The sequence below is a fragment of the Camelina sativa genome, chromosome 7, assembly GCF_000633955.1.
Source record: "Camelina sativa cultivar DH55 chromosome 7, Cs, whole genome shotgun sequence".
Taxonomy (NCBI): Eukaryota; Viridiplantae; Streptophyta; class Magnoliopsida; order Brassicales; family Brassicaceae; genus Camelina; species Camelina sativa.
In genome coordinates, this window is record NC_025691.1 from 19,478,205 (window position 1) to 19,496,112 (window position 17,908).

The following is a 17,908-nucleotide window of genomic DNA, read 5'->3' on the forward strand; positions in this document are numbered from 1 at the left end:
TTTTTTTTTTTTTTTTTTTTTTGAAAAACTAGACAATTGTAGGATGAGATCCAAACATGAAACACCTTCTTATTATATATCCTGGGAAGAACCATCATGGGGAACTAACAGATGATCAAAAATAATCCAAATTAAGTCTGAAACTTAATTGCACTGAAAAAAATAAGACAACGTTAAAGAAAGATGTCATATATTTATAAAGGGAGATACTAAACTTGGAAAAAAAGGAATAAGGAGGCTGTATCTCGGACGAAGAGGAGAAGAAGAAAATATGTGATGTGTAGAGTTTAGGGGTTGAAATAGGACGGGATTATGGTTTCCTTTTAAGAGCATCACCTTGTTACCATTCTTGGAAATTGCACCAAGGAAGAAGAGCGAAGTATAATAACGAGGATTAGAGAAAGTGGTGGTAATCTTGTTCAAGTCAATGGAATAAAACATCTTGTCCATTCTTAATGCCCCTCCAGTGTTGTGGTTAGTGAGCCTCCAAACGTGTTGCATGCCATCTCCATTCGTCTCTGAAGCCCACACAAGACGACGATCATCGTCTATGCTTCCGAGTTGCATATCAACAACAGATGATGATGATGTCTCAATAATAGGATTTGGAATGACTTGAAACATCTCCATGTGAAGATCAAAAGCAATCAGTTTCGTCGTGTCTTGGTGGAACCAATAAAGCCATCCGTTTGCAAAAGTTGGTAAGTTGGTGTGGTTTAAGCAATGATCAGGAGGAGGTGGAGTCACCTGCCTCCATTGGTTGACTCTGAAATCGAAAATCTCGCATAATAAGGTGGTGTTGTGCTTGTTAATGTTATGTAACCACACTATTTTGTATGTTCCTGTAATGTAGTCTTTTCCGAATCCTGGTAAAGGGAACTCGAAGAAGTCATTGTTGTCTAATTGAATGTTGGCAATAGGAAGCTTCTAAGACCATCTCGTAGCTGGGTTTATCACTGTAATCTCTCTTGTGGATGAATAGAAGCAGTCAAGACCATCAATGCTATAGGAAGGTGTCCTTCTATCATCTCTAATATGGTATCCTACTTCTTCTTCTTCTACTAGACAAGTCGAAGACCATTCCAACCTCATCGTCTTTAGAGCAATCTTCCTATACCAGCTTTTATAGCTTCTATAAGAATAGAAACATACAACTTTGGGTTCTTGGGTTTTCAGATGCATGATGTGTCTTTTCTTAAAAGACATGGACGTTATCATACGTCTCCAATGTTTAGACACGGTTTAGATCTTTTCCATGGGTGATGGATCTTCTCTCCCACGTGTCTTTGTAACGCTTGCGAACCAAAACTCTGTGTTTTGGGGGTGGGTGTCGATCGACACTAAGGGTGGTGTCGGTCGACACCAAGGTTTCTGGTTCGACCAGATTAAGTTTTGATCGATTTGGTTTGGGTTGGTTTTAGGAAACCATTGAACCAGGTTATTTAAGTGGGAGAACGACCTAGGTTGTGTTTTGTTGTTGTCTAGCCGCTGAAAACAAAAGGAAAGAGGAGAAAATATTATTCTTGAATTTTTGGGAGTTTTTGTGTGATTTCAAGGCTTTGTGGGGCAGATCTTGCTGTGGGAGTGAGGATTCAAGGCTAGGAACGTGTGGGAAGCTTGCTGGGAGTGTGGATTCGTTCATTGTTGGTCAGAATCTTCCTGCAAAGAGGTTAGTGCATGACCATGGATAATCTAAGTCTTTGATTTCCTTGTTCTTTTTTTTTTTTGTTGTTGTTTTGTGTGTTTTTCTTGCTGGGATTGGTTGCTACAGGTTCCTATGGATGTTTTCGGCTTGGGTTTTGAGTATTGGACGATTTGGTGGAGTTTTGGGAGCGAGATTCGACTCTCGGCTTCGTGCGGATCGCAGTTGCAGAGGTAGTGTCGATCAACACCACTTGGTGTCGGTCGACACCAGCAGAACGACATCGATCGACACTGTGGGGTAGTGTCGGTCGACACCAATGCCAGTGTCGGTCGACACTTGGCTGGTGTCGGTCGACACCTCCCTTCCAGCGAGATGATGTTTGTTTCCTGGTTTGTATGTTTTGTTTGTTGTTTGTTTGGAACATTGAAATCACTGTTGCTTGTGTGTATAGCCTAGTAGATGGGAGAATTGCCTCACTGATTGTTTATCAAATACTCATGCATCTCAATATGTGTTTGTGGTGTAGGTAAAGGCAAAGTGTGATCATGGAATCAAGGCGTTGAAGAGGAGGATGTTCTAGGGACTCAATTGGATGTTGTCTGGTATTGCTAGGTTGCTAGAGTTGGGTCAGTAGAAACATTGCTAGGTTGCTGATTTCATGTTTCCTGATGATTGGTTATTGGATTGTTGCTATATTTGATTATTGGTTATTTTATTATTAGATATTGGTATTGTTTATTTCCGCTGTTGGTTGTGGTTGTGGATAGGTGGCTAGTGGGTATGAGACCACTAGTTGTAGTTATTTATTATTATTATTTATTATTTAAAAAAAAAACTGGTCGGGTCATTTCAGTTTGGTATCAGAGCCCTTACGGTTCTAGGTTTGGGTTCACTAGGCTTTGTGCTGTAGATGTTTGGGATTGCATGTCTTGATTGATTATGTGACTTAGTCAATTGTGTGTGGCATGGAGTCCTAGAACATCCTCTTCGAGCCTACAGAGTGATTCCACAGTGAGTTTTGGTTTTTGTGTTTTGTGTTATGATAATATTGCGTGTTAACCTCTGTTCTTGGAAGTGCAGTGGTTAAAGGTGTTTGCGTTGTTGGTCGTGGACGGGGACGTGGTCGTGGTCATGGTCGGATGGGTCCCGAGGCCAGCGAGTGTGTGGTCCAGAGTTTCCACGAGAAGGTACGTCGGAGGGTCGCAAGCGTATCAGGAGGGACCAGAGGGGGTTAGCCGGTGATCGTGCCGGATGTGCTGGGAACCCAGGTGTGGGGTTGCAGCAAGTGAAGCCTAGGGTCGAGATGATCGCTTGGCGGATCTGTTGACGTGCTGTTGGAACGGTTACCGAGAGGGATACCAGTGCAGGCTCCAGTTGTGCCGCATGTGGCGGGGTGCAGCCGAGGGGTGCAGATGTTGAGGAGTTTCCATACAGTTGTAGATGACCGGTACGAGATTCTTCTCGAGAGGTATCAAGCCTAGAGAGGCATATAGGTGGACATATGCAGTTGGAGCAGATATTTCTCTGTGTGGTGGGAAATCCAGTTGGATGTTAGAAGTTGAGTGGGCAGGTGTAACATTGCAATGTTATACTCGGACCACAGCAGATACTTTTGGTCGGGAGATGTTTATAGTCGTTAAGGATTGTTGCTCCTGAGGGGGATGTTGATTCTCCTGGATACCGATGGCTCGAGGGACTGGGGGCTCCGAGAGTGGCAGAGGAGATGATGTTCCCCTGAGGGGATGAGTAGTTCCCCTGATACCGAGATCTTGAGGATTGTGGTCCGAGAGTGAGACGGTATAACTCGAAGACGCTGGTCTGAGAGTGAGATCTGTATGGCTCGAAGGTTGCGACCTAAGGGTGGAGGAGTTGGGAGCAAGCAATGCCTAGGACGTGAGTATTGTCGGTCGACACCTCCCTTCCAGCGAGATGATGTTTGTTTCCTGGTTTGTATGTTTTGTTTGTTGTTTGTTTGGAACATTGGAATCACTGTTGCTTGTGTGTATAGCCCAGTAGATGGGAGAATTGCCTCAGTGAGTGTTTATCAAATACTCATGTATCTCATTATGTGTTTGTGGTGCAGGTAAAGGCAAAGTGTGATCGTTGAATCAAGGCGATGAAGAGGAGGATGTTCTTGGGAATCGATTGGATGTTGTCTGGCATTGCTAGGTTGCTAGAGTCGGGTCATTATAAACATTGCTAGGTTGCATGTTTCATGTTTCTTGATGATTGGTTGTTGGATTGTTGCTATATTTGATTACTGTTTATTTTATTATTGAATATTTATTGGATATTGGTATTGTTTATTTCCAATGTTGGTTGTGGTTGTGGATAGATGGCTAGTGGATAGATGACTAGTGTATATGAAACCACTAGTTTTAGTTATTTGTTATTATTATTTATTATTTATTATTATTATTTATTATGTGACAACGACGACCAAGAGATGTTGTGTTTTCTTCTGTCGCTCTTCCATGTTGATGCACCATCGTAGTATTCATCATCTCTTCTTTTCTTCTTCCAGCTTTGAGACATTGTGATCTCTTCACTTCTTCTCTTTCCTTTCTCTAAAGACGATGCTATCTTTCCCTTTTCGTGGCTCTTCCTCTCCGATATCATTGATGAACAAAAAATATTCTCCGATGTGTCTTAAGGCTTTTCTTCTACGTAATACGAGAACGACCAAGTAATATTTTGCTTTCGTGTCTTATAGGTATTTTCATGATATCTGCCTCCAATTTATATACATTGTATATTATTTGGCATCTCCTACCTAAACTGGAACTTCGAGTTTAATTTGTAGTTTCATCCAAATCCAAAACCTTAATGGATCTCATGTGTTTTTTACCTTGTTTCTTTTCTAACACGTTTCCATAGTTTTTTCCATTTTTTTAATCATTTTCAAATAAGGATTAAAAATTATTATCCCATACAAATGGATGGATTTCAAAACTGAAAAGTATAAAGATCGTATTGTCCAGATTATTTAATATAATATCTCTATATTAATAAAAGAAAAGTACAAAATCTTTTCTCTATCGGTTTAAAATCATAAAATTACTCGAAATTAAGAAGTTGGATTCATGTGTAAAATATCCACTGCGTTTATAGTGGGTTATCAGATTATAATTTAAAATTAAAACTTATATAAATTTTCCATTAATGAACCACAAAAATAGAGTGAAAAAACTTAACCAAAAATAGAGTAAATAAAAACAGAAAATAAAACATAATTAATTTAAAGAAAAAGATAGTCATTATATTAACTTAGAATCAAAAGATATCTCATAGCACAATGAGGGCAATTTAGGTAAACAAACAAAATGTGGAAGGGAGGGAAAAAGACCTAAAATCTAAAAATATTTTAAATCCTCATAGATTTGTAATTTTAAAATCAAACTGAACTAAATAATGTAAAATCTAAAAATATTCATAAAGAAGGAATAAACAAATATTGATTGTTCATATCCTTAACTGAAAATGAAATTAAATCAAAACAAATAAATTTTTAATTTAAATCATCACAAATTTAGAATTGAAATAAATAAAATAATATGTTAAACTAATTAATGACAAATGTTAGAATCTTTTATACGTGTTGTAATCTTATATAAAATATTTTTAAAGATATATAATCACAAACCATACTAGTACTGTACAAAAAAGTCACATTAAAACTTCATTAGCCTTTCTTAAGTGAAAAGTCTACGAGCATACAACTTGCCAACTTAGTTTTAACACCCTAACAATTTTAATGTATATGGCTATGTCTTCAATAACGAATAATGTGTTTTTGTTTTTTTCGCCATTTTTCATATAAAACCCTCATATTTTTATCATTTAAGATGAATATGTTGGACAACTAAATCAACCCATTCAACCAATAAAATTGGAACAATGAGATGAATGACTCGAATATTTTTCTTTTAATTTTTCAACTCAGTTTTTTACGTTGCATGTGAATAATCTTATCAAGCACTGTTTGTTCAAAACTGCTTAAGAGAGAATAAACATCACTTCATCATGAATGATATTATGGAAGCTTGTCACTTCATCGCCTGTTCGCAGGAGTTTGTCATTTCACACTGAGCTGGTGGTAAATTCACACCAGCTCAGTGTAAAATGTAGATGGCGGAGCTCTCGGCTAAGGTAACTGATGAATTATACTTTGTTCTTGGTTCTCTATTCATTATATATCTATATAAACCCTTTTCTTTCTTTAATGGTATCAGCTGTGGACTGACTCCGATCGTGAGAAACTCCTGCGAACAGCCGATTTAATATATTGCAATCCTAATCTCGCATCTCTCTGTTTGCTACAACCTATTAGAAACATTAAAGAAGAGTTGGAACGTTTTAGAGATGGGATACACAAACCTCTTTTCCGTGTTCTCTCTCCCCTGGTGAGTTTCATCAGAGTAACTTTTAAACCCTACGGATCAAATAGGAGTTGTGTTAACTAGAAAAAATGATTTCTTTAATCTAGGGTGATATGAAAAGTCAGACTCTGGATGTGAAAAGTCAGCTTCCACAGGTTAGTTCGTAGCAATTACGAAACCCTAGGGATCATCAAATAGAATGTAGGAGTTGTTGTGTTAACTTGAAAATTGCCTTCTGGTTGTGTCAAATAGAATGTAGGAGATGGTGGCTCTTGTGGGTCCAAAAGGTAGCGGCAAGACTGATCTTGTCAAATCAGTTGCTGCTCAGGTAGGACCGTGGCGGATCCGGGGAGCAAAGTAATATGGGGCACAAAATTATATTACTCTGAAAATTTTTTTTAGCAATGAAAAATCATAAAAAAGTATAAAAATTTAAGCTTTTAAAGCATCTTAATGGATTTGAACCTGTAACCTCTAGGATAGTATGAGGCTAACCAAATGGGCTAAGAAACTAATAGTGCTAACTCATTTACTAAAACAATTTTTATCAAGGTGTATGGGGCACGTGCCCCACCTACTATACACGTCACAACCTAGAAAAACTTTCATGGGGCTCTACAGAGAAAAAGGTAATTAAAAGTCTTATTATTATTGTTCATTGTCTTTCCTATCTCCTATTGCTTCTCTCTCTCTTATAGTTTCCTATCTTCTATTGCTTCTCTCTCCTGGCAGGGTTTTAAAACGAAATCCGCATACTTGTATGCTTGCTTTTCCAAGAGAAGCAAAAGCACTTTGTTCGTTATCGATGACAGAGATCTACATCACTTTGGTGATGAGATGCTGCTACGGTTTAAACCCCTCGTTTTGGCATCTTTGAGTTAAACAGAAGGCTATGCAACTCTTTAAGAGGTAGTCCCGTTATAAACTTGTCTCTTTCTATGTTCTCATGCGCTAATTAATTGAATTTCTCTCTCTTATTAATTTTGCTTTTGGTCTCTTTGTGTAGGATCATCATGATAGATCTTCCTAGTGGAGAGATTAGGACTCTTCTGTTGAAGGAGTTCATCCTTCAACATGAACTTCTAACTTTGACTTTAAGAAATGGGCATATATTACATACTCTTTCTCTGTCAAAGACCTAAAGGTTTGTTATTCTTCTTCTATGTTAAAGACTAGGGGTCTTCTCTTCTGTTGTAGGTTAAATTTGATTTTTTATAACTTGTATGTTAATAGGTTTTTTGTCAAATCCGAAGAGACGTGCTTGTCTATCTCAAGCGGATTTCGCAGCCGCTTGTGATATGGTTAACAACACTAAATTTTGTTCTTGTGTTTATATGGATGGTTGTCCTAGACTTTTTTTTAATTCACTAATATTTCCATTTTTTTTTTGGTTTCAGATTACTCCAAGTTCGACAATATCATATTTGGAGACCCTTCAACAATGGAGAAAAAACAAATTGTTTTAAGAAGTTTTAACATCATTTTCTATATTTGGTGTTTGATTTTTTTTTTCTTTTTTTTTCTTTTCTTCTCTTAGGATTTTCTTTTTCTATTTTGATGCTCTCTCTCTCTCCCCCTCACGATCTCTCTTTATTTTTAGTTAATACAGAAAAAGTAAACTTTTAAATTTTAAGTAATAATCGGAAACATTAAGATGAAAACAATGTTTTTAGACAAATATTTCACCAATTTTGTTAGTCATAAGATTTAATCAATCGTTTTTGTTTTTAAATAAAACTAGAAAAGGGAAACAAATAAATAAAACGTGTTCGAATCAACATAAGATAATAAAAAGAATATTAAATTCTTTGTAGCTGAAGTCTTTTGACAAATCTTTAGTTACATCGGTTGTGTCTTTAAATTAAGAACACATCTCCCCCATTGTTTTATACTTTCTCTTGTAAAAAGAAAATGACATAAAAAAACCTCGTAGTTGCGTGGCTGCTTCCTTAGTACAGAGTAGAGTATGAAGAACAATACACGTAGGCAAGAGTTTATCCCAACAGACATGACAAGTGCTGACAAAAGCATCTTCTCTTAAAAGGACAATTTCAAATACTTCAAAACCCCAGATTTCAACATTTTTTTTTTCTACGAGGTTTCGTCATCAAATAGAAGTCAATAAAAAAAAACTAAAGATTCTACAAAAACAGAATTCAAATCAAAACCTGAGAGCAAGCGTTGTTGTGAGACTGCGAAAATAAAAAAAGTCCCAAAGACGCGTTATTGAAAGCTTCAACAAAGTCAGTGATCGCCTGATCGGGAACAAAACGAGCGATACGAACCAGAGAAAACAAATTATAATCTGAAATTTGCCGATAAAAAAATTAAAAATTTCCTAAGTGAGAGATTGATTGATTGTGAAAGCAAAGAGAGCAGATTAGATAATAAATTTAATTTTTTAAAAAATTTGGACACGTTTATATTATCACTAGTAGTACCAACCAATTTTATTCAGATTTTTAGGCCTTCTTTCCTCGCTTTCCCCATTTTGTTTTATACTTTACCGAAATTGCCCTTACTGTGCTTTGGGATATCGATCGATATCTTAATACTTGTAGGACTTTGTGAGGGTATTTTTGTATATTTTGGGAAAGTCAACTATAGTTTTATCAACAACACCGGTGATTATAATAAAATGGAATGAATAAGTGAGCAACTGAGCATGTTCTGGTAGATTTGTTTTGTACTGTATTATATTTTTACCATATAATGATATAATTATGTGCTTCCTCCAGTTTATTAGTTTATATCCAGTTTCATGTTTGTATAATCATATTAGATATGAACAGTTCACCACTATGTTTTGCCATGATCTTTGGTTCTTTTTTTTATGCTTTCATACTCATCAATTCATTAAAACTTTTTCACTACTATACACACAAAAATACATCAATAATCTCCTTTACTTTTCAAAGAAGCTGCTGCTATATTAGTTTCTATACCATTGGTCTTTCTCAATATATTACCACCCACTTCACCATACCATTGTCCTACTATATTAATTTAGAAGTACAAATATGAAACTAACCTTATAAAGTGTAAAAAACTACATCGTCATGTCATTGGTCTTAAAGCAAATGTTTAATTTTTTACAAATGATAAAAATATAATTTAACATTAGACTATAAATATTTTAAATAATTATTAATCTCCAAAAATTATTAATTTTTCTTTCTAATTAATTATGGACAAAAATTACTAATTAATCTTTAAAATTGTATACCAATCAGAATTTCAAAAAGTAAGATTATATGTCTAAGCATACAATATGATTATTTTTGATAACTATATTTGGAAGATTTTGTTAAGATTTTAAATTATGATTCTCCTATCATCTTTCTTTTATTTCAATTACAAATTGTTTTTAATTATCATATAATACATATGACAAATAAATATGTAGAATTTTTCTGCATATGTTGTGATTTGAATTTTTAAAAACTAAGATATATTACTCAATCTATGAAAAAAAGATGTGTGTTTTAATGTTCCACATCGGCGGGTTGGTAAAATTAAATTTATGTGGTTGATAAATTAGTAAATTTTATTTGCTCACAATTACAATATTATAAGGGAGATTGACACTATGGCACACTTTTGTAAGAAACTTAAGCAATTGACACATTTTCTGACCAAGAGACACTTTTTGGCCAACTTTTCTATTGTTTACATGATTTTTATACTATTGTAGCCCTGATCATGTAAACATAGGTGTAACTAGAGAGAAAAAAGCAGTTGTACTAAGGTCCGTCCGATTCTAACTAAGAATTTGATATGACGGCTAGAGATGAGCGCGTATAATTAAATGATTGTTTTGTGTGAATAAGAAAGAAAAAGAAACAAAAAGTAAAAGTAGATAATTGGTTGCATCCTAGACCATTCAATTTCAATTACTAATCATAGATCTAATGGCTTAGAATGGTTACAAAAAAGAATGACATTGTTGTAAATAGAATTATAGTAAGAGGATAGGATAGTTAATAGACATAGAGAAAGTGTCTAAATAGTAGAAAATGTGTCAAATAATAAATACTTTTTAGAAAAGTGTGTTAGAGTGGAGATACTCTATATTATAATTATTACTTTAAATAATGATGCAAATACAACAAACAAACAATATCAAACTGTAATATACTATAATATTCTAGAATAATTAGTATTAAAATATATATATGTAAATTTACCAAACAATTGCAATATTAAAAGTAAATAATATCTCAAATCAAATAATTACTTAAAACAAATATAACAATAATTTTTATTATTATATTATAATGTGTAGAAAAAATGTTGATTCATGCTTTATAGCACGAGATATCTTCTAGTTGAGTATTATTTACTCAAGTAATCACTAACCAAACATAGCAAATAGTAGATAATAACCAATAATATATTGGGCAATATTTTCATATATATTAATAAAAAAATTCCCCACAAATACAACATTTAGTTTTTTTTTCCAAAAATACGACAAAATGAACTGAAATTAAATATTAAAAACTAATCTCTAAATCTTAAACATTTTCCATAACTTAAAAAATATATCCTAAATTTAAAATTTTCTACCCAAACCTAAAAAAAATATTGCATTAATTAATTAAGGAGCATTTTTTGATAAAACTCTTTATACCTTTACATAATTTTTTTTGTATTATAAGTTTTTCTTTTATAACAATATTATTAGTTGGATCATATTTGTTATCAATGCTCTTAGACTATTCATTTAAAAAACTGTTAGTGAAGTTTTAATGTGACTTTTTGTGCAATATGGCTTAAGAAGACACACTTTATAATATGAAGGATGAAGATGGTGTTATGACCAATAAACTTAAGCAGTCGTCGTCTCTCATACTGTCTCTCAGAGACCAAGGACGCCAAGACAATATTCTCAATAGGGGAAAAAGCCGAAAAACCCGTCGTTTTTTTGTTGTAAGAAAAATATCTCATTTATTTTATTTTCTCATAAAAAACCTTTGTTTATTTAACGGTTGGTTAATTCGTATTAACGAGTTAATAGCCGTTAATGGACGTTACAAATTTTTTGACGGTGTGAAATTTTAACCTTACATGTTTTGTAGTATATTTACGAATGTTTTTGTATCAATTGTCAATGTGTTACCTTGGTCTGATGGTGATGGGTAAATAGATTCTTTTTCTAAGTTCTAATCCAGGTTCAAATCCGCGCTACCCTATTAATTTTTTTTTTTTTTTTTAAAAAAAACCCGACCACATCTTCTTTGTTGGTCGACATTCGTATCTCCCGTCCACAGCTTCTCCGCCGCCGTTTCTTCTTCATCAGAGATGGTCAACAAGCATCACGCATGCTCACTCCTCTCCTCTTCTTTGTCCTCGAATTTAATGAACCCTCAGACTCAGCAATTCCCTTTGATTTATTCATAATCGAGTTCAAGTAAGAATCAGTCCTTAAACAGGTTCTTCTAGCAACATAAGTACTTTTATCCATGGCTAAAGAAGAGAAGAAACAAATCAAAAACCCTAGAATCGTGGATTTGACGAAGGAGGAAGAAGATTGAAGAAGCTCATCATGGCTCTCTCGTTCTGAACGAGAACAATAAGATGGACGGGAGATAAGAATGTCGACCAATGTCAGAGAAGATGTGGTCAGGGCTGGCGGCGCTAGGGTTTTGTGTGAAGGAAAAAAAAAAAAGATAATTTGCGTTTTGTGGGTGTCGTCGAATACTCGAATTACTTACGTCACCCGTCACCAGCAGACCACGATGATATATCGGCTTTGAGTACAAAACAATAATATATAACGTATAAACATCTAAGGTTAAAATTTAAATAAGAATTTGTTTGTTGGATTTGAATAAGAATTTGTTTTAGAAAACAATAATACTAGATTTTAACCTGCGGTACACCGCGGGGCGAACATTTAAATTTAAATATTTAAAATTAAGTTGTATTTATTTGTTAATATATATATATATATATATATATATATACTCAGTTTTATCGTTGGTTATAAAACAGTAATCACCAATTTCCTTTATATATGTGGAATGATTTTATTACATGTACTATTTGAAATCCAGAAATAATATTTAGAAAAACAAATAATCAAAAATTAAACATTACAATATCATTACTTTAAAAATTGATTTTTGTCATCATCAATAATCAAAATGAATTTTTGTTGTCGTCACATATTAGATAGCTGTGTAAAGATTTTAATAAAAAGATTTGTTCAGTGATATTGAAGTATATACAATTTAAACATATGCACGTCTATTATGGTTATTATTTAAAATAAAATTTAGATAATTTTATCAATATATTTGATTAGAATGATATGTTAAAAGGATTTTTTTGAACCTACGCTCATTTTCTATGTTATAAAATTACAAAAAAGTGGAAACTTCTTAGCTATTAATTATATTAGGTTCATTGAAAATATTAAATTAAAGATAAAATAGGAAAATCAAATAAACTAAATAAAAAATAGCTACAACAATTAGAGATATATATACATATATCTTATGATTCCTAAAATCTTAGGCAATCAAAAATAATAAAAAAATCTATATATAATAGCAAACTCACTTTTTTGTGTCATCTTTAATCCAACGGATGAGATTTATTCTATTATTCCATCTAACGGTTGAAATTTAATAATGGTCCCAACAGTTACAAGTCTTATTCCTTCAAATAATCGTGCCTCTTCATCGTACCCTTATCTTTTAAAAATCACACCTATTAATTTTTGCACATTTTTGTTTCATACCTTTATGTTTTACACTTTTATATTTTACACCTCTTTGTTTATTATATATAAACTCTTATGCACTACAAAAACATATTTCGAATTTATTGTTTTCAGAGTATTTTTTAAAGTAAAAAAAATCAAAGAATTATTTTATTGGAGTGTTTTTAAATAATTATTTTATTGGAGTGTTTTTAAATTTTAACCTGCATCAATCTCATATCAAGGTATTTTTATGAATTTTTTAGTGTCCATTCTGAAAAATTTGTTTTGTTCCCTCTTCCGTTTCGTTCTCATATATAGATTATAGATTAACGAAAAGTTTGGTTCTTCTTAACTGCTCTGTTTGTTTTTATGCGATGTTAGATAATTTACTCAAGATAGCACTTACATTTAATTCCTTTAAGTTAAAGTAGACTAACAAAAGGACGTGAGATCAATATCTATAACACAAAAATTATTATGGCTATATCCATTATGTGAACAACAATTGTATGGCTATGATACGATCTAGATCAATGGACACAAAAATTGATTGGGCTTAGTGCGTCGTCGTGGAAAAAAGATTCAGAAGAAGATTCGTAAGGGACACCAACTTACACATACAACTACACCTTGACCGGCCAACGCGGAACTCTCCGGTGGCACGCTCACATCCTTTGGCTCTGTGCCACTGTTAACGGTGCTATAATCATCCTTCCCAAACGCGTTGTTCCCTACCCTTTCCCCAAACCCAACCACGAGAAAGTCATCGTTCTAGGTATCTCAATCTTCATATTTTTAACCTTCTTGCATACATTTGGAATACTATTAACTTGTTGATTTCACATAAAAAATGAGATGTGTGACCTAAATTAATATTATGATAAGAAAAAGACTCTCTCTCTTTATTATCGAAGAATGAATGATACAAGAGTAACAGATTGTAACAAAGAACCAAGAGAACCTCTACGCGCAGCTAGATCATAATTCTCTCCCAACGAAGATAAATATGTATCGTGTTCTCACAAAAAACAACATGCCTAACAAACTCCTTTTACAAATGTTTATATACTCAAAGTCTTATCTCAATCTGCACGTGCTCCTCTATTGCTCCACATGTGCCACTTCTTCTTTGCCTTTCCTCCTAATGTAAACATGATGGGGCTTATCAATACCCCCCCCCCTTCGAAACGCAGCTTGTCCTCAAGCGCCAAAGTTGGAAATTGCTGTTTTAACTCCTTTACAGACTCCCAAGTATTATCATAGTCAGGCAGACCTCGCCAATGAACCAACGCCTCCAAAACGCCATTAGTATTGTAGCGAGTGTCCAATACCATTTCAGGCTCAATTACCAATTCATCCGACTCGTTGAATATCTCTGGTAATGGGATGACCAGTTGATGCTCGCCTAACACCTTCTTAATCTGTGAGACATGAAAGACTAGGTGTATTTTTGAGCCTTGTGGTAATTGTAATCGGTATGCTACCTTACCAATTCTCTCCATCACTTCATACGGACCATAATACATCGCTGCTAACTTCTGACAAGCTCTTCTAGTTACCAATTGCTGCTTGTAAGGTCGTAACTTCAGAAAAACCCAATCACCAACCGCATACTCAATATCCCTTCAATGTTTATCAGCATTGTTTTTCATCAACTGTTGTGCATGAATCAGATGATCTTTAAGTTGAGACATCATTAAGTCACGTTCCTTCATCATAGTCTCCAACTCAGGAACCTTAGTAGCTGACCTTCAAAGCGCACTATTGCTGGTGGATCACGACCGTACAAGACCTTGAAGGGCGTTGCTTTCAACGATGAGTGATAAGTTGAATTGTACCTAGTTCAGCCCACAACAAATATTGATGCCAAGTCTTGGGATGAGAGGAAGCAAAACACCTGAGATAGGTTTCTAAGAACCGATTCAGAACCTCCGTCTGTCCATCCGTTTGAGGGTGAAACGCAGTGCTGTACTTCAGCTTGGTTCCCGACAATTTAAAACAGTCCTTCCAAAAAGCACTCAAAAAGGTATTCCCTCGATCTGAAACAATTGAAGCTGGATACCCATGGAGCTTAACTACTTCGTTGATAAACAATCTTGCCACATCTGATGCTGCATAAGGATGTTTCAAACTTAGAAAATGACTGTACTTGCTCAACCTGTCCACTACTACCAAGATCACATTCTTTCCTTGAGATTTGGGAAGACCTTCTACAAAATCCATAGAGATATCCTCCCACACCTGATGTGGCAAAGGAAGAGGTTGGAGAAGGCCAGCTGGTGCCAATGTCGAGTATTTATGCCGCTGACAAATATCACATTCTGCTACATACTTCTGAACATCACTTCGTAGGCCATCCCAATGGAAAGATTGTTGAATCCTTTTGACTGTCTTTAATACACCCGAATGTCCTCCTAACAGTCCATTATGATACTCACTCAATATCAATGGAATGAACCTTGACTTTTTTGATAAAACTAGTCTATTTTTATACCATAACCTTCCATTTCTCACCGAAAATTTCGACTGTGTGGATTGCTTGGATAAGCAGTTTTGCACTTCCCTCTGCAAGTCTGCATCCTTTTCTCCTTCTTCGTATATGTCATGGAGCTGCAACACTGTTGGCACTGTCAATGCCATAAGTGAATGAGACAACAACACTCCCTCAGGTTGAGTCATTCGAGATAACCCATCCGCTGTTGTGTTCTCTACTCCTGGCTTGTATATGATTTCAAAATCATAATTCAACAACTTGATTAGCCACTTCTGGTAGTCCATCGTCACTTCTCGTTGGTCTAATAAAAATTTTAGACTTTTCTGGTCTGTATGCACTACAAAATGCCTCCCAAATAAGTAATGCTTCCATTTTTGGATAGACAAAACTATTGCCATCAATTTTCTCTCGTAGACCGGTTTGAGTTGATCTTTAGCCGTCAATCCATGACTAAAGAAAGCAATTGGTCTTTTTTTCTGCATAAACACTGCCCCTAAGCCAAAACCAGATGCATCAGCTTCCACCGTAAAGATCTCCTCAAAATTTGGTAATGCCAAGACTGGAGCAGTTGACATTGCCTTCTTCAGTCTATCAAAGGCCAATTGAGCGTCTGAAGACCATTCAAAACTATCATTTCTCAACAAATCCGTCAAAGGTCTCGCTAAAACCCCATACCCTTTGATGAATCTTCTATAGTATCATGTTAGGCCCATAAATCCTCTCAAGTCCTTCACTGACTTTGGAGTAACCCATTGTACTATGGCTCTTGTCTTCTCTGGGTTTGTGGACACACCCTCCTGAGAAATAATATGCCCCAAGTAATCCACTTGCTTCTGACCAAATGAACATTTTTTCTTATTAGCAAACAGTTGGTGTTTTTCCAAGATCTCCATAACAATTGTCATATGCTTAAGATGTTCTTCTCTCGTTGAACTGTAAATCAAGATATCATCGAAGAACACCAATATGAATTTCCTGAGATGTGGTCGAAATAGCTCATTCATCAAAGCTTGGAAAGTCGCAGGGGCATTAGTTAAGCCAAATGGCATTACTAAAAACTCATAATGACCGTCGTGAGTTCTAAATGCTGTCTTGGGTACATCTTCTTCATTCATCCTAATTTGGTGATAACCAGCATGAAGATCTAGTTTGGAAAATACAACTGACCCATTTAACTCATCTAAGTGCTGATCAATCATTGGAATAGGGAACTTATCAGCCACAGTTGCTCGGTTTAAGGCTCTATAATCAACGCAAAATCTCCAATTGTCATCTTTCTTCTTCACTAACAGAACAGGGCTTGAAAAGGGACTCTGACTTGGTCGTATAATTCCCGATGACAACATCTCCTTCACCATTTTCTCCATAACTTCTTTTTGTGAATGTGGATATCGATAAGGTCTAACATTGATAGCGTTATTCCCAGGTAGCAAAGTTATAGAATGCTCTCTGCCTCTTATAGGAGGTAAGTCAGTGGGAATGTCAAACACCTTGTCAAACCTTGATAACACTGTTTGAATGTCCACATCTATTGGTTGTGAAGCTCCTTGATTCAATTGTTGGATACATAGTGCTACCTCTACACCTCTCTTCGCAACTGAAAATCCACTAGATAGTGATTTCAAGGAAAGCTTTGAAATGTACAAGTCAGATTCTCCTTTCAAAGTAACTATCATGTTCTTATATAAGAATGACATCTCATTCTTCTGCCAGTTCACTCGGCAATCTCCCAAGGTACTCAACCAGAACACACCTAGAATAATGTCAAGATTCCCCAGTTCTAGTACCACAAAATATGTGGTGAACTCCAAACCTTGAACTGAGAAGGTCACTTTCTCACAAACTCCCATTCCCTATACTGTTATCCATGTTCCCAGGCTGATGTTTAAGTTTGGATCCTCTCGACACTTCAGTTTTAATTTCTTAACTGCCGCTGGGGAAATATAATTGTGTGTTGCACTACTGTCCAACATGACACGCACTTCAGTCTTTCTAACAGTTCCCCTGACTTTGGTTGTTGAGTGGGAAGAAATACCTCTATATGACGAGAAGGATAGGGCCATACACTCTCCGGTAGGTTCCTCCAAGTTTGCTTCTTCTCTTTCTCCGTCTAACACCTCCACTTCATACCCATTTAAAACAGTCAAGATTCGCAATTCCTTATTAGGACATATATGATTCTTCGACCATGGACCATCACACTTGAAACATAGTCCTTTCCGCCTCTTCTCATCCAATTCACAGTTAGAATTGTGCCTTCTAGGTCTTTGTTCTGTTCTCACTACTTGCTTCTCAGTAGCTTGTAAGTTTTCCGTAAAGACTGGTTTCGTCTTCAGTTTATTAGTGTTGTGATGTGTGTTACTTCTATACTCTGGTCCACTCATCTACTTGTTCTCTTTATTAGCCAACAACAAGTCTTTTTGAACCACTCTTCTGATGATACTGGACTCCATGGCTCGTGCTTCTGCTACCATTTCAGGAAGGTTTCTCGGCTTTTGCATATGCACCAATTCCTGCATCTCCTGAGTTAAACCATTCAAGAAGATCCCTTCTAACTTCTGATCATCCAAACCTGACACTTGCGATGATAAATCCTCAAATCTCTGCATGTAATCAGCAATGGAACCGTTTTTTTTATACATAACAAACTTTGGCTTGGACCTCTGCTCTTCAAATTC

General features: G+C 35.3%; 2 protein-coding genes and 1 long non-coding RNA gene across 3 annotated transcripts in view; 1 reads left to right on the forward strand and 2 right to left on the reverse strand.

The window, feature by feature from the left end:
* LOC104701574 (CSC1-like protein At1g69450) overlaps window positions 1-8,018 on the reverse strand; it is a 12,918-nt gene extending 4,900 nt beyond the window's left edge. Inside the window, exon 1 of the mRNA XM_019227722.1 lies at window positions 7,951-8,018. The gene's annotated coding sequence lies outside the window, so the exon portion shown is untranslated. The remainder of the gene's footprint in view (window positions 1-7,950) is intronic.
* Window positions 145-1,092, reverse strand: LOC104704764 (F-box protein At5g10340-like). The gene is made up of 3 exons (XM_019227099.1): window positions 996-1,092; window positions 337-899; window positions 145-153 (listed from the first exon to the last, which is right to left on the reverse strand). The coding sequence occupies exons 1-3, from the start codon at window positions 1,090-1,092 to the stop codon at window positions 145-147; spliced, it is 669 nt and encodes a 222-aa protein (XP_019082644.1).
* On the forward strand, window positions 6,702-7,507 carry LOC104701575. The gene is made up of 4 exons (XR_753842.2): window positions 6,702-6,933; window positions 7,031-7,168; window positions 7,258-7,325; window positions 7,422-7,507. It is a non-coding gene; the product is annotated as an uncharacterized LOC104701575 (long non-coding RNA).

Excerpts from the sequence above, each read along its gene's own strand:
- LOC104704764 (XM_019227099.1), bottom strand. The coding sequence starts at position 1,092 with ATGAGGTTGGAATGGTCTTCGACTTGTCTAGTAGAAGAAGAAGAAGTA. Across the intron at positions 900-995 it reads ACCTTCCTATAGCATTGATG|ACAACAATGACTTCTTCGAG; the intron begins GTCTTGACTGCT and ends ACATTCAATTAG.